Source organism: Carcharhinus amblyrhynchos, chromosome 7 (assembly GCF_965287045.1).
Source record: "Carcharhinus amblyrhynchos chromosome 7, sCarAmb.v2.hapA, whole genome shotgun sequence".
Classification (NCBI taxonomy): Eukaryota; Metazoa; Chordata; class Chondrichthyes; order Carcharhiniformes; family Carcharhinidae; genus Carcharhinus; species Carcharhinus amblyrhynchos.
The window spans coordinates 18,242,342-18,260,165 of NC_137330.1; the positions used below are offsets into that span (position 1 = coordinate 18,242,342).

A 17,824-nucleotide genomic window follows, 5' to 3' on the forward strand; every position below is an offset into this window, starting at 1 on the left:
TACCAGAATATTGTCTGGCATGGAGGGAATAAGCTATGAGGAGAGATTGAATAAACTGGGGTTGTTCTCCCGCAAAAGACGGAGACTGAGGGGCAACCTGATAGAAGTATATATAATTATGAGAGGTATAGATAGGGTGAACAGTTGGAAGTCTTTTCCCCAGGGCAGAAATGACAATTACAAGAGGGCACAGGTTCAAGATAAGGGGGGAAAGATTCAGTGGAGACGTGCGGGGAAGTTTTTTACACAGAGGGTGATGGGGACCTGGAAGAACTGCCAGATGAGGTGTTGAGGCAGATAAGTTAGCTGCATTTAAGACTTATCTTGATAGACATATGAATAAACAGGGAATAGAGGAATATAAGCGGCTGTTCTAGATAGGCAAACGTGATCGGTGCAGGCTTGAAAGCTGATGGGCCTCTTCCTGTGCTGTACTGTTCTTTGTTCTTTGAGATTTACAAGGATGTCATCTTAGAACATAGAACATTACAGCGCAGAACAGGCCCTTCGGCCCACGATGTTGCGCCGACCAATTAAAAAAGCAATGACCCTCTAACCTAAACCAATCCCTTTCCATCCATAAACCTATCCACGGATCTCTTAAACGCCCCCAAACTAGGCGCATCTACAACTGCAGCAGGCAGGGCATTCCAATCCCTCACCACCCTCCGGGTAAAGAACCTACCTCTGACATCCGTCCTATATCTACCACCCCTTAATTTAAAGCTATGCCCCCTCGTGCTAGCTTTCTCCATCCGAGGAAAAAGGCTATCACTGTCCACCCTATCTAAACCTCTAATCATCTTATATGTTTCAATAAGGTCCCCTCTTAGCCGCCTTCTTTCTAACGAAAACAACCTCAAATCCCTCAGTGTCTCCTCATAGGACCTTCCCTCCATACCAGGCAACATCCTGGTAAACCTCCTCTGCACCCTCTCCAATGCCTCCACATCCTTCCTATAATGTGGGGACCAGAACTGCACACAATACTCCAAGTGCGGACGCACCAGAGTTTTGTACAGTTGCAACATGACGTTGCGGCTCCTAAATTCAATCCCCCTACCAATAAATGCCAAGACACCGTATGCCTTCCTAACAACCTTATCTACTTGATTCCCAACTTTCAGGGATCTATGTACACATACACCTAGATCCCTCTGTTCATCAACACTATTCAGAGTCCTACCGTTAGCCCTATACTCTACACATCTGTTATTCCTGCCAAAGTGAATTACCTCACACTTTTCCACATTAAACTCCATCTGCCACCTCGCGGCCCAGCTCTGCAACTTGTCCAAGTCTCTCTTTAAACTATGACACCCCTCTTCACTATCTACCACTCCTCCGACTTTGGTGTCATCAGCAAATTTACTGATCCACCCAAGTATACCCTCATCCAGATCATTTATAAAAATTACAAACAGCAGTGGCCCCAAAACAGATCCCTGAGGCACACCACTTGTAACCGAACTCCATGACGAATACTTTCCATCAACCACCACCCTCTGTCTCCTATCTGCTAGCCAATTCCTGATCCAATTAACTAAATCACCCTCAATCCCATACATCTGCATTTTCTGCAGAAGCCTTCCATGGTGAACCTTATCAAACGCCTTACTAAAGTCCATATATACCACGTCAACTGCTTTACCCCCATCCACCTCTTTGGTCACTTTCTCAAAAAACTCAATAAGGTTAGTAAGGCATGACCTACCCTTCACAAAACCGTGCTGACTATCTCCAATCAATTCATTACTCTCTAAGTAACTATAAATCCTATCCCTAATAATTTTTTCTAAAACTTTGCCCACAACAGAAGTAAGACTCACCGGTCTATAATTCCCGGGGAAGTCTCTGTTCCCCTTCTTAAACAATGGGACAACATTCGCTATCCTCCAATCCTCTGGCACTATACCTGTGACCAACGACGACCTGAAGATCAGAGCCAGAGGCTCTGCAATCGCCTGTCTTGCCTCCCAAAGAATCCTAGGGTAAATCCCGTCCGGCCCAGGGGACTTATCTATTTTCAAACCCTCAAGAATATGTAGCACATCCTCCTTATCAACTGCAATACTATCCAGTTTACAACCCTGTAACCCAGTGTCCTCCACAGCTACATTTATGTCCCCCTGCGCGAATACCGAAGAGAAATATTGGTTCGATGCCTCTCCAATCTCTTCCAGTTCCACACATAACTTCCCACTGCTGTCTCTAACTGGCCCTAATCTTGCCCTAACCAATCTTCTGTTCTTAACATATCTATAGAACGCCTTAGGATTCTCCTTAATCCTATCAGCCAAAGTCTTCTCGTGTCCTCTTTTAGCTCTTCTTAACTCACTCTTTAACTCCCTCCTAGCCAATCTAAAGCTTTCCAGTGCAAATCTTGATGGGAAGATTTCAATGGTGAGCAAAGTTTGAATAGACTGGGATCAATTTCTTTGAAACAGAGGAGGCTGAAGTTAGGCCTAACTGAAATGCATAAAATATTTGGATTTCTACTTGAAATGCTATAATCCACAGGGTTCAGATTAAGAACTGGAAAGTGAGATCAGCCTGGTTGACTACTGTTCAATCATCATAGATACAATGAGCTGAATTGTCTCCTTCTGTAAATTTCTAAAGATTCTATGATAATTTGAGGCAACTGAAAGCACATTGATGGTCAAATGACAGATGAAGGGAACTTGAAGAAACGGAGCATAAAATAACTAGGCCTAGAATGGTATTGATTACAACTTCCTGGGATGTTTCATTTGAATGTCTCTTGAAGTCTTCATAAACTTATGGCAGTCTAGGGATGGATCATTCATTGTTAAAACTGACAGAGTAATCCGATCAGGTTCACTTGGACACTGAGCTTGTATGTGCATCTGATCTCTCAGGTGTGTCCCTACTGCATCCTTACAGATAATTTTGTTGGAGACGAAAATACCTTTTTGATTGAGTTCTAAAAGTCATAAGTTTGATTTATGACATGTGCTTGATTAAAAGATGACTGCTGCAAAGGGCTAGGCTGTTTCTTCCCTCTGAGTGACAATCATTTAAACCCACAGCCGGTGAGTGAGATAACAGAGTCACAAAGTCAGAGAAGCTGAAGGTCAGTTCAAATGGCAGGTGTGTGAAGAAATTGTCCCTCCGCTTAGCACCACGTTTTTTTCCCCAAAAGTAAACATTTTCTCCTTTCTCTATCTTCATGTTTTTTGTTTATGTAGAATTCCGTAACATTTGGCACCTATTCTGTGCAACTAGTCAATGTCTGTGTTCATACTCCACACGTACTTCCTCATACCTCACTGCACCTAACCTTTTAGTATTACAGGCGTTCAGGACTGTAAAAGTAGAACTTGGGAAACAGTGAGCAGATTCGCCAGCCATTCACACCCCACCACTGTTGCCGGAGAGGATGGAAAATTTGGCGCTCAGCCAAATCCATTCACTGCAGTGGGATAGAAGAACCCTGCTGACTTGAATGGCTAGTCAATCCTGCCCAGTGGCTCTCTCACCATGACAGAGATAGTCACATGGGAGTAGGGGAGTACAGTGGTAGGTCTGGGAGAATTTGGCATGATGATATCACCTGGTCAGGATTGTATCCTGTCCATGTTGTAGACAGCGAGGATGGATGTTACAGTTTGCAGAGGGACATAGATAAGCTGCAGAGCTGGGCTGAGAGGTGGCAAATGGAGTTTAATGCAGAAAAGTGTGAGGTGATTCACTTTGGAAAGAGTAACAGGAGTACAGAATATAGGGCTAATGGAAGGACTCTTGGTAGTGTTGACGAGCAGAGAGATCTCGGGGTACGTGTGCATAGCTCCCTGAAAGTTGGCACCCAAGTTGATAATGTTGTTAAGAAGGCGTATGGTGTGTTAGCTTTTCTTGGTAGAAGGATTGAATTTCAGAGCCATGAGGTCATGTTACAACTGTACAAAACTCTGGTGCGGCCGCACTTGGAGTATTGCGTACAGTTCTGGTCACCACATTATAAGAAAGATGTGGAGGCATTGGAAAGGGTGCAGAGGAGGTTTACCAGAATGTTGCCTGGTATAGTGGGAAGGTCTTATGAGGAAAGGCTGAGGGACTTGAGGTTATTTTCATTGGAGGGAAGAAGGTTACGAGGTGACCTGAATGAGGCATACAAGATGATCAAAGGATTGGATAGGGCGGACAGTGAGAGCCTTTTACCTCGGATGGTGATGGCTAACACAAGGAGACATAGCTTTAAATTAAGGGGTGGTAATTATAGGACGGATGTCAGAGGTAGGTTCTTTACTAGGGTAGTAAGGGCATGGAATGCCCTGCCTGCAGCAGTTGTGGACTCGCCAACTTTAAGGGCATTCAAATGGTCAGTGGATAGGCATATAGATAACATTGGAATAGTTTAGGTTAGAGGGTCATTAGATTGGTTCCACTGGTTGGCGCAACATCGAGGGCCGATGGGCCTGTACTGTGCTGTAATGTTCTATGTTCTATGTTCTATATGTATATAGTTGTGTGTTATTATCAGTTATCGTTCAACCATACAAGTGTTACGATGCAAATGTTAATCCCCTTTACCTCGCCTCATAATCTGTTTGGGAAGGTGTTGACTGTTCTATTTTAACGGTTAGGGATTCATTAACATAAAGACCAGTCACTACTTTTAAGAGAATAATTAACAAGTTATTTTATTTTTTAACCAGACAGGAACTTTAAACTAAACCAGTAACATTTTAATTAAAGAATGGTTCGACTGAAAAAGCTGTTTGAATAATACAAGGAACATTCATTACCAAAACAGAAATAATGGAATTTTAGTCACCCTCAAAGAAATTATACAACCAAGCATGATGGAATTCAGAAGCTTTTTGGAGTTCTGTCCGTAAGATCTTTCTGATTCAGTATCCTTCTGTTAGATAGCTGGATAATTCTCTCAAGAGGTATTTAAACTGGCAGGGGGAAGAGCTGCTGTACAGATGAATGCCGGTTTTTGACTGGTTGTCCGAGCCCCTGGAGATATTCTCCCAGAAAGAGCTGTTGCTTTTGCCTTTATCCCTGCTATGATCTCGTAATTTTCTTACCCCAGGATTGGTTTGGGGCTGTCAACGCTATCAAATTAAAATCTAAGGCTCTTCGTAGTTGATTGTCCTTTTTAAAATGATAGGCTGACAGAATGTAAGAGCCTGCTACCAAGTCAACCTGATGCTTGGTCCTTTTGAAATAAATGTTGTAAGATGGAGTCTGTGTGTACTCTGCCATTTAGCACAAAACTCAAAAACAGCTTTTAAAGGGACCACACACTATTTTCTATCGCTCCAGCATGTTTTACAATTCTTCTATACCTTTGCACACAAACACAAGCCACTTTGTGAGACAACATAATGGGGCAAATTTTCCTGTTCCACCTACCGTGGGAATCACAGTGGGCAAGGGGTGGACCATGGAAAGGTCAGTTCACTTTGGTTGGGATTTTCTGGTTTCAGGGTGAGCAACAGCTGGAAAATTCCACTCAACACAACATGGAGAATTCAGTCCCAGGTCCAATGATGATATTTAAATTATACTCAACTAAGATTAAAACATCTTATCTGCTGTTCCCGCCGGTTTCCAGTGTGGTCCTGACCACGCTAAATATCCATTGCTGGGAGATGCGGGAATGTCGGGAATGCACGTGCGAATCCCGCAAATTGGCGCATGTACGATTCTCCCTGCCCAACCCACCAAAAAAATTTGAGGGTTAGGATGGGTGAATCACTGCCATTTGGTCTGATGATCAAAATTTTGATCAAAGAAAAAATTATTAAGAAGTTCCTTAAAGAAGGGAAGAGAAGTAGAGAAGTGGAGAGCTTTAGGGAGAGAACTCCAGAGCATGAAGCCTAGAATTGAAGATGTGGCCACTGCTCCTGGTGTAATTAAATCTGAAGATACCAGAATTAGAGAAACCGTGTATGGCTTTTAAAGTTCATTTGTGTCACAAGTAGGATTACATTAACACTGTTAGTCGCTGGACTCCGGCACCTGTTTGGTGGGAGGGAGAATTTAGCGTGACCAATGCACCTAACCAAAATGTCTTTTCAGTCTGTGGGAGAAAACCAGAGCACCCTGAGGAAATCTGTGCAGACATGGGGAGAATGTGCAGACTCTGCACAGGCAGTCACCCAAACGCGGAATTGAACCTGGGTCCCTGGAGCTGTGAGGCAGCAGTGCTAACCACTATGCCACCACGCCATCCCAGTTGCAGGGCTGGAGAAGATAGGAGAGACTTTGATTGACTGGACACCAGTGTAGGTCAGTGGGCACAGAGGTGATAGAGGAATGGGGCTTGCTGTTAGTTAAGACATGGGCAGCAATGCTTTGGATCAGGTTTAGCAAGGGCAGTGGGAGACCAACCAAGAGCGCATTGGAACAATTGAATTTAGGTAAGGTGAGACTGGGCCAGGGCTGGATGATGTTACTGAGATGGAAATAGGCAGCCTAAGCGACTGCACAATTTTATTTTATTTTTTATTCATTCCTAGGATGAGGACATCACTGGCTGGACCAACGTGGGTGGCACGATGGCACAGTGGTTAGCATTGCTGCCTCACAGCACCAGGGATGAGGTTCGATTCCCAGCTTGTGTGTGCAGAGTCTGCACATTCTCCTCATGTCTGCGTGGATTTCCTCCGGGCGCTCCGGTTTTCTCCCACGGTCTAAAGATGTGCAGGTTAGGTGGATTGGTCAATCTAAATTGCCTCTCCGTGTTAGGGGAACTGCCTAGGGTAAATGCATGGGGTTATGGGGATAGGGCCTAGGAGGGACCGTGGTCGATGAAGACTCGAGGGGCTGAATGGCTGCCTCCTTCGCTGTAGGCTTCTATGATTCTATTGCCAATCCCTGAGATCATTTCAGTGTCAACAACATTCCTGTGGGTCTAGAGTCATATGTAGGCCAGACCAAGTAAGGACGGCAGATTTCCTTCCCGAAAGGAAGGCACTAGATGGATTTCTTTTTGCAACAAACAACAGTGGTTTCATGGTCATCATTAGAGATTTAATTCCAGATTTTTATTGAATTCAAATGTCACCATTTGCTATGGTGGGATTCAAACTTGCGTCCCTGGAGCATTACTCTGGATCTTTGGATTACTCGTTCAGTGATAATTATCAAATCAGAACCTCATCTTGGGATAGTTTGACACCAATGTTACAAATGGGCTGGTGCCATGGAGGGGAATGGAGTCGTAGCTTGGGAACAGAGTTTGGAGGGGGGATTGAATAAAATGGTTTCACTCTTCCCAATATTTGAAGTAGACAAAATTTCTTGATGGCAGTCTGATAGTTTAGCAATCATGGAGGAGTTGAGAGAGTTGGTGAAGTGGAGCTGGGTGCCATTGGTGAAACTATTGTTGCATTTTTGCATGGCGTTTCTGAGGGGGAAACGTGTTGGTGTGGTATAGGAGGGGCCTGGAAAGTTTCTGCATGGCAAATATACCAAAGTGGTTGTAAAGATCACAAACTTCGATCAGTGTGGGATGCAACAGTGGAAAGGAAAATTTGTCAGTAAACATGTTGAAATGCTCATCATGAGATCTTACCTGATTTTGTGGATTGGTTTTCCATCACTACATGTAAAATGTTTGCTGTACTGAACATTTCATTCATTTAACATGGAGCTGAGGAAAGTTTTATTTCGTTTAACCTGATTTTGTTTTGTTGAGAATTAATTGGAGAGTCGGATGTGCTGGGCTACACTGTAAATCAAGGTCAGCACTCCACACAGAGTGATGGTGGATTTTCAAGTTAAAATAAAAATTGAAATTTAAGTAAGAGCTTCCGAAGCAAAGAAACTGGTTCTGCAAGAGAGAGATACACAGAGCGAGTGACTCTACTTAATTGGATTCTGAAAGGTCAGTTCTGCTCGTGTATTTGAATGTCGGTGCATGTGGGCTTTGGAGTGAACCGACTGGTCACTGAATACCCTTGGAAACATTTACACATTATGGCTGGTTTTAAATCCAGACATTTGCAGGCAAAATGAACCAAAATGAACCGAGTGCGGCCGCATTTGGAGTATTGCATACAATTATGGTCGCCGCATTATAAGAAAGATGTGGAGGCATTGGAAAGGGTGCAGAGGAGGTTTACCAGGATGTTGCCTGGTATGGTGGGAAGGTCTTATGAGGAAAGGCTGAGGGACTTGAGGTTATTTTCATTGGAGAGAAGAATGTTACGAGGTGACCTGATTGAGGCATACAAGATGATCAAAGGATTGGATAGGGTGGACAGTGAGAGCCTCTTACGTCAGATGGTGATGGCTAACACGAGGGGACATAGCTTTAAATTAAGGGGTGGTAATTATAGGACGGATGTCAGAGGTAGGTTCTTTACTCAGAGGGTAGTAAGGTAGTGGAATGCCCTGCCTGCAGCAGTTGTGGACTCGCCAACTTTAAGGGCGTTCAAATGGTCAGTGGATAGGCATATGGATAACATTGGAATAGTTTAGGTTAGAGGGTCATTAGATTGGTTCCACTTGTCGGCGCAACATCGAGGGCCGAAGGGCCTGTACTGTGCTGTAATGTTCTACGTTCTATGTTCTACAACACACATAATGTGAAGGCATCAGGTTACACAGGAAGAACTTTCATCACCAGGATCTGAACAAAGTGGGGGGTAGAGTGGGGCAAATATACGTTTCCTCTCTGACTCACTTATGCCTTTTACTATCATTTTAGTATTATTATTATTTTACTATTAATACACCCATAAAGGTTATTGAGTTATTTCTTGATATTACTGATAAACCTCGGATGTAATGATACTATCACCTTCTCACGTGTGGTGCAGACTTGATCTTCATATTGAACTGAAGTAGGACATTTTTTCAGTTTTCTCAAAACACAGTTATCTCTTTTCTCACGGATCATGGATCACCTGTTTGCTCCATCGATTGTCCTTATTAAATTGGCATTTTGCTGTTACTATTTTCTCTGCTCTCAAATGCACCTTACAAATTTCTTGGAAACAAAAGGTTAACTTCATCTTTTGTGCCACCATTTATTATTCTGCCTGAGCAGTTCTGAACTCCTTATAACATTCTAGATTTCCAAAGTTTGAAGTGTTTTGTTTTCAACATCTCGATCAAAGTTAAAGACTGGCTTAGTAGAGGAATTTTCTGTGTGTGCTTTTATGTCAAGAAGACTGTTTGCAATGGGGTGAAGAAAGGTTCAGCACTGTATCCCTTGCAATTTGTGGTTATATGGCCCTGATTTAGACTTAAATTTAAGAGGTATGATTATGAAGTTCGTAGATGATGCAAAAATAAGCCACATGGTTAATAGGGAAGAAGATTGGAATACGTTGATCGAGACAGAGAGAGAGAGAAAGCAGTAACCTATGTCTGTAAGCAATAATCCGCTGCAAATACATCATCAGAAACTTCTAACTTTGGTTTCTTCAGTGAATTAAGAAAATCACAGGCCTTCAACATTTCAAAACTCCATCTCGAGAGAATCAAATTAAATTTTGGACTGTTAGGACCTGAGTGAATGCCATCTCTTTTGTAATCACCTTTTCTCATGTGTGTGTGCGTGTGTCTGTGAGTGGATGGTGTTTCAAATGCATTCCGATATCAAGAGAGAAACTTTTTTTTGAAACAAGAGACTTGTCTTTTTTTCATTCCTGAGAGTTGCAGCACTCGAGGGGTTCAAACACTTTTTCTCTTTAAAACCTATCTGCCTCCAGTCAGTTGATCTGCAGAAAAGGGGGAACTATCCTACCATCTCTCCCCTTTTGAATAAATTTATTATGAGTTTATTGTGCCAAACTGTCAACAATTAAAGAGACCATTAGTGTGGCTGCTGTAATGCATTCTGATAAGTCAATCAGGGGATAATACACAGCCGTATATGTGTCCATGTATATATGTGCACGTGTGTGTTTGTATGTGTGGGTAGTAAAAGAAAGAGAGTAGGGCCAATTAGAGGTAAATGAGGGGATTGTTATGTGGCGGCAGGAGAAATAGCAAAGTTCTTTACAAAGGAAGAGGATGCACACAGGCTGAGGTGAGAGAAGAGAGAATTGATACACTCAAGGAATTAACAGTTGAGAAGGAAATATTAGAAAGTCTATCTTTACTTAAAATAGATAAGAAACCAGGAATGGATAAGATGCATCCTAGAATATTGAAAGTGAAAGTGAATACTGAAGGTGAAAGTGAAAATTGAAGAGGCGTCAGTGATAATTTTCCAGCTTTCCTTAGACACAGGGGAGAATTGTGAATGTTCTACTCTTGTTGAAAAGGAGTGCAACGGGCATCTCCAGTTCAATCGGCTTGACTTCCAGTTGTGAAACTCCTGGAAACTATGAGCATGATCTCACTAGCTCACCGTGCCAATCAACCAGTGCAGTGAGCCAGTAAAATTACACAAAAGGCGAAAAATCACGTTTGTGCCTGGTTTCTCGCCTGACACAATCACACCGGCTCTGTTTTGTTGGTGAGATCAGCTTTGCATCCAAAAAGGGCATGAAGCCAATTTCAAAACCAAATCTGGATCTTACCCACTCACTGGTCGGTCCTCACACCGGCGAGAGTCACAGTTGGTCTCCATCAGCAGAGATGACCTCACTGGGGGGATCGGAGGTCAATGAATCCTCTGGGTGGTCGGGGGCTTGGCCAGTCTGACAGTAGACATTGGGCACCCTGGCACTGCTCATCAGGCACCCTGGCAAGCCCACTTGGCAGCATAACTGTGTGAAGAGCAGTGCCAAGTGAGTGGACCTGAGAAGGGATGGGGCTTCTTCCCTGCTGCCTCAACACCCCCCCCCCACCCCCCCACAGCAGTTCTATCCAAGTAAAATTCCATTTTCAAACTGTCCCAAAAATCAGGTCTGAAACTCTCTCATTTTCTCACTTGTGTCATGCCCTACATTCTGGGACAAAATCAACACTTAGATAAGTACAGGGGGCTCTGGCAAGGGGATATGCAAAGAGGACTGAACATCAGAGGGGGAAATGCAAGGAGTGGATGATTGGTCGGCGGTGGTGGGGGGGGTGGGTGGGGGTGGCGGGGGGAGGTCTGCATGAGCGGTGAGTGGCAGGGAGGGCAGCAAAGGGAGCGATCGGCAGGGGAGACCAGCACAGGGAGCAATCCGCAGCAGAGTAAGTACCAAGGAGAGTGGCACAGGGAGAAATTGGCAGGGGGGGAAGGGGAGGCTGGCACAGATGGGAGCGTGCAGGTGGGTTACAAAGCAGGTCATGCGCGGGACTCAAAGAACAACAAAGAAGAAAGAACAGTACAACACAGGAAACAGACCCTTCGGCCCCACAAGCCCGTGCTGTCCATTCTAACACTCAGTGAGTGCCTTATTCAAGTCCTCCTTCTACTTATGGCTTTTGTCTACGTCTAGTGGACTCCACAAGAAAGGGGTGCAAATTTAGGGAATTATCTGTGCACCAGACTCATTGCGAGGGTCCGGATGCCGGCAACCCATATTATCATGTCATCATGAGGTGGGGTGGGGGGGAGGGGTTACATTGTCGCCAATGATGGGAAGGGGCTGTCGCTGTCTGTTGGTTGGGGTAGGGGTTGCCAGAAGGCTTCCCAGTTCACTGATTGAGGCAATGGCACCCCAAGCAGTCCGCAGCCAGCTTGCCAGCTTCTTCCCCGCTGCCACAACACCGCACCCCCCCGCCCCCCCAGGGCACTGAATCGCGCACTTCTATCCAAGTAAGATTCCATTTTCAAACTCTCCCAAAAAACAGGTCTGAAACTCTCTCGGTTCCTCACTTGTTCATGCCCTACATTCTGGGACAAAATCAACACTCAGATAAGTACAGGATAATGAAGGAAATCCAGCATGAATGCATCAAGGGAAAATCATGTTTCACTAACTTGCTGGGGTTTAATTATGAGGTAACAAAGATGAGAACAGCAACATTGTGGAAGTGCTGTACATAGATTTTCAAAAGGCATTTGATACAATGCCACACAACAGACTTGTACACTAAATGCTAGCTCATGGAATAAAAACAAGAGCAGATATTTGGATAAGGAATTGGCTGACTGGAAAAAGACAGTAAAAAATTGAGTGACGGGAAAAAGACATCAGTGACTGGATTACTGGACTACTGCATTCAGTTCTGGGTGCCATATTTGAGGAAGGTGTGAAGGCATCGGAGCACAGAGGAGATTCACAAGAATGAATCCAGTGATAAAGAACTGTATCTATGAGGATAGATTGGAGAGTTTGGGACTGTTTTCTCTGGAGGCTGTGAGAAGATTTGAGAGAGGTATTTAAGACCCTAAGGGGTATGGACGGGGTAAATATTGAAAAAACTGTCTGTACTCAAGACAGCATCAAAAACTAAAGGGGGCAGATTCAAACTAATGGGAAAAAGGAGTAAAAGCGATATGAGGAAAAATGATTTTCACCTCGAAGGTGTTTGGAGTCTGGACCAAAGTTCCTGAGAGACTGGTGGAGGCAGGTTCCATCAAGATATTCAAAAGGGAAAATAATAAATGCAAAACATTGCGGATGCTGGAATCCAAAACAAAAGCAGTAAATGCTGGAAAATCTCAGCGGATCTGACAGCATTTGTGAAGACAGAGAGAATAGAGGCAACATTTCAGTTCTGATTTTATTTGCTCTTATATCTGAGGAAGGGTCATCCAGACTCAAAATGTTGGCTCTATTCTCTCTCAGATGCTGTCAGACCTGCTGAGATTTACTGTTTTTGCCTCAGATCCCAGTATCCAGCAACTCTAAGAGAATACAACATGAGAGAATACAGTGCAACTCTAAGAGAATACAACATGGTCACAAATACCAACATCCCAATGAGGCTTCATATTGAGGTCTCCTCGGTCCTCTTAGGCGGATGTAGAAGATCCCATTGTGCCATCCAAAGAAGAGCAGGAGAATTCTCTTTGATGCCAAGGCCAATATTTATTTGTCAATCAGCTTCACAAAAAATAGATTATCTGATCAATATTGCGGGATCTAGCTTTGTGCAAACTCATTGCCATATTTTTGTTGTACCTGTTAATTCTCAGATACTTTCGACCAGTTTGCTTATTCCAAGGTTTTACCCCAGTGCCCTTATTTGCAAGATGGGCAAAGGACAAACACGAGTAAAGGTTCACCAAGTTTATTAGTAATAACACAATTAACCCTTAAATTATCCACATAAAACAAGAGGATACCCCAAATATCCTCTGGGGGTATATTACCCACAAAGATGGTTTGGTTAAACTGCAGGCTCAATTTTCTGAGTCTCTCTGGTCCATCATCACAAAGATGAGTCTCGACGGCAGCTTCGTCCTTCCTCCTCTGGTCAGTCTCCCGAATGGTCAAGGTTGCCTCCCTTGTCAAGTCTTCGCTCCTGGTATGTCTGAGGTGTGTACCTTTATCCCCTTGCCTGCTTGCCTTTCCAGAAACTTCTCTGGATTCTGGCCGATGAGGTCCCAGGAGGGGTTTCCAATACCCAGTGGGTTTCTTGATGCATCCCTGACAGGACACCAGGGTCTGCCCTCAGGTGCCCATCTCCACGTTCCTTACATGTAACCTGTTGTCAGATAAGGTAACTGCAGGAACTCTCGGTGACAGAAAGTCTGACCCAATCTGGGCTTCTAAAAATAGGTCGGTGCATTTCAATGGGGTGCAATGATCTCCTGCTAAGTATCGGTAGAGTGCAACGACCGTTGATGAGTGATTGATGGGTCAGGCCCAGACATGTTTGTGTATTTGTACAATTGGCCTGCCCAAGGTTTGATTGTGTTTGATTTTAATATACCCAATTCTTTAATTTAGGATATCCAATTTAATCAGCCTTAAAACTAGGCCCTGATTATATTACCAGTTTCTATATTAGAACAATGAATATACTTCAACACATACATAGACTGGAAATGAAGCATTTTGAAAGTTGTAGTTACTACTGAGGAAATTGATGATGTGTTATTATTACTCCTGACTATGAAGCAATAGTTGTTGTTAAAGTGAATGAATCATGAGTTACCAATTTCACACTTCCTCTCTCCGCCAGCGAGAGGACTAGTTGATGAGGGGAATTTGCAATCTGAATTTAGTTTGGAACTAGTAGCTAATTCAATTAAATATCATGAACTTTTGGTTTTTCCAAATAGGTGGATCCTTAGGTTCCAAAAGAATTCATTCTGAGGCTGAGATTGTGGACCTAAGATGTTATCATCAGCTGTAAAACTGGATGAGGAATGTAAAGCCGATCCTGTACACTTCTGCTGTATGATTTGTGTTGCTGTTCAATTACTGGAGCCAAAATGTAACCTGCTGCTTCTTCCATTCCAGATATCACACTGTTTTTCCCTTCATTTGATGGAAATGCTTACATAGAACTTCCTTCACTGACCACAATATTGAGAAAAGATACAGACTTTGATATTGGAACAGGAGTAGACACAGACACAGATGTGATGTTGTACCTAACAGTAAAAACAACCTCTTCCACTGGAACCATTCTATACAGTGAGTATTAATGATGCCCCACACCCTTTAAATTATCTTTTAAAAATCAGTGCCACCTACTTTAAAAAAATTAGGGATGAAGTGAGGGATTCTACACTTTCAGGTGATCAGCTGGTGAACAACAGGATACAATAACAATGTGTCAATGGAGTTAGATGAAGTGGGATAGGAGGAGGCTCTTGTAGAAGGGAAACATTAAGACCATAAGACAACAATATAATTAGGCCACTGAGCCCATAGAGTTTGCTCCACCATTCAATCATGGCTGATATGTTTCTCAACCCCATTCTCCTGCCTTTTCCCTATAACCTCTGATTCCCTTACCAATCAAGAACCTATCTAGCTCTGTCTTAAATACCCTCAATGACTTGGCCTCCACAGCCTTCTCAGGCAATGAATTCCAAAGGTTCATCACCCTCTGGCTGAAGAAATTACTCCTCATCTCAGTTCTAAAGGGTCGTCCCTTTACTCTGAGGCTGTGCCCTCAGATCCTAATCTCTCCTTCTAATGGAAACATCTTCCCTATGTCCACTTTATCCAGGCCTTTTACTATTATGTAGGTTTCAATGAGATTTCCCCCTCATCTTTTCCAACTCCATTGAGTACAGACCCACAGTTCTCAAAAGATGTGCAAAGCCTTTCATTCCCAGGATGATTCTCGTGAACCTCCTCTAGATCCTCTCCAAGGCCAGCAAATCCTTCCTTAAATATGGGGCCCAGGATTGCTCACAGTATTCCAAGTGTGGTCTGACCAGAGTCTTATAAAGGCACATTATCGCCTTTATAGCGAGGGGGATAGAATATAAAAGCAGGGAGGTCTTGCTGCAACTGTATAGGCTACTGGTGAGGCCGCAGCTGGAGTACTGTGTGCAGTTTTGGTCGCCGCACTTGCGCAAGGATATTTTGGCCTTGGAGGGAGTGCAGAGGAGGTTCACTAAGCTGATACCGGAGATGAGGGGGTTGGAATATGAAGAGAGACAAAATAGACCGGGTCTGTACTCGTTGGAGTTTAGAAGGATGAGGGGAGATCTTATAGAGACGTATAAGATAATGAAAGGGATGGATAGGGTAGAGGTGGAGAGGTTCTTCCGGCTTAGAAAGGACAGCAGGACTAGAGGGCACAGCCTCAAGATAAGGGGGGGGCAGTTGAGGGAGAACTTCTTCACTCAAAGGGTGGTGAATCTCTGGAATTCTCTGCCTGTTGAAGTGGTGGAGGCTACCTCGCTAAATATATTTAAGTCACGGGTAGATAGGTTTTTGACAGACAAGGGAATTAAGGGTTATGGGGAGAAAGTGGGAAAGTGGAACTGATCCACTTCAGATCAGCCATGATCTTATTGAATGGCGGGGCAGGCTCGAAGGGCTAGATGGCCTACTCCTGCTCCTATTTCTTATGTTCTTATGTTCCTATGTTCTTATGTCACAGCAGTACATGCCTGCTTTTGTATTCTCGTCCTCTCGAAATGAATGGTAATATTACATTTGCTTTTCTAACTAAAAACTCAACCTGCCAGTTAACCTTAAGTGAATCCTGAGTTGGGACTCCCAAGTATCCCCTTGCACTTCCGATTTCTGAATTCTCTCCCCATTTAGAAAATAGTCTATGGCTCTATTATTCCTACCAAAATGCATAACCTCATACTTTCCCATGTTATATTCCATCTGCCACTTCTTCACCCACTCTCCTAACCTATCCAAGTCCTTCTGCAGCTTCTCCACCTCCTCACAACTACCTGTCCCTCCTCTAGCTTTGTATCATCTGCAAACTTAGCCACAATGCCCTCAGTTCCTTCATCAAGATCATTGATGTACAAAGTGAAACATTGTGGTCCCAACACTGATCCCTGAGGAACAGTACTAGTCTCTGGCTGCCATCATAAAAAGGACCCCTTTATCCCCACTCTGGCCTTTTGCTAATCAGCCAATTTTCTATCCATGCTAGTACCTTGTCTCTGACATCATGGGCTCTGATCTTATTTAGCAGCCTCCAATGCAGCAGCGCATCAAAGGCCTTCAGGGAAATCCAAGTAGATTATGTCCACTGGCTCTCCTTTGTCTAACCTGCCCATTACCTCCTGAAAGAATTCTAACAGCTTTGTGAGCTCCCCTTGATGAAACCATGCTGACTTTGCCCTAATTTACGATGCTCTTCCAAGTATTCTGAAATCTCATTCTTAGTAACATACTTGATTTTGTGGTGCTGTGACCGAGGTCAGAATGACTGGCCTGTAATTTCCCATCTTTTGCCTCTCTCCTTTCTTAAACAGGAGTGTTACATTCATGATTTTCCTGTCCTCTAGGACCTTCCCTGAACTCCAGTGATTCCTGAAAGATCACCACAAATGCCTCCACAATTCTTTAGCTATCTCCTTCAGAACTCTCAGGTGTAATCATCTGGTCCAGGTGATTTATTCACCTTCAGACCTTTCAGCTTCCCTAGTACCTAGTGTGAGCACCACACTCACACTGCCTCTGACTCTCTTGAATTTTTGGTATGTCTTCCACTGTGAAGAATGATGAAAAATACCTTTTCAGTTCCTCTGCCATTTCTTTATTCTCCATACTATTTCTCCAGTGTCATGTTCAAGTGATCCAATATCCATTCTCACCTCTCTCATACTCTTTGTATATCTAAAACAATCTCTCGCAGTCTTCTTTTCTATCACTGGCTAGCTTGCCGTTATATTTCATCATCTTCCTCCATTATTACTTTTTCTGTTGTCCTCTGTTGGTCTTTAAAAGCTTCCCAATCTCTTGGCTTCCCATTAATCTGCACCACAGATTATGCTTTGTATGTATTTCTTTTGCTTTCATGCTATCCCTGACTTCTTTTCATCAGCCGTTGTTGCCTCGAATTCCCCTTGGTATGCTTCTTCTTCCTTGGGATGAAATCTGCTTTGTCTCCCAAATTACTCCCAGAAACATCTGCCATTGCTGCTCCACCGCCTTTCCTGCTAGGTTCCATTTTCCAATCAACTCTGGCCAGCTCCTCCCTCAGGTCTCTGTTATTACCTTTACTCAACTGTAATACCATTACATCTGATTCCAGCTTCTCCCCCTCAAACTGCAGTGTAAATTCGATCACACTATGGTCACTGACTTACAAGGGTTCCTTCACCTTAAACTCCTTTATCAAGTCTGCCTCATGACACATCACCAAATCCAGAAGTGCCTGTTACCTGGTAGGCTCCACCACAAGGTACCCTAAAAAGCCATCTCACAAACATTCCACAAATGTTCTTGGGATCCACCACCAGCCCAGTCCACCTGCATATTGAAGTCCCCAATTATCACTGAAACCTTGCCCCTCTTACATGCCTTTTCTATCTCCTGTATTTTGTGCCCCACATCCTGACTACTGCTTG

General features: G+C 43.6%; 1 protein-coding gene across 1 annotated transcript in view; it reads left to right on the top strand.

Moving 5' to 3' along the window:
- LOC145345354 (protein eyes shut homolog) overlaps nucleotides 1-17,824 on the top strand; it is a 308,622-nt gene that overhangs the window by 197,240 nt on the left and 93,558 nt on the right. Inside the window, exon 8 of the mRNA XM_080193170.1 lies at nucleotides 14,283-14,459. Within this exon, the coding sequence (XP_080049296.1) occupies nucleotides 14,283-14,459 (177 nt within the window). The remainder of the gene's footprint in view (nucleotides 1-14,282; nucleotides 14,460-17,824) is intronic.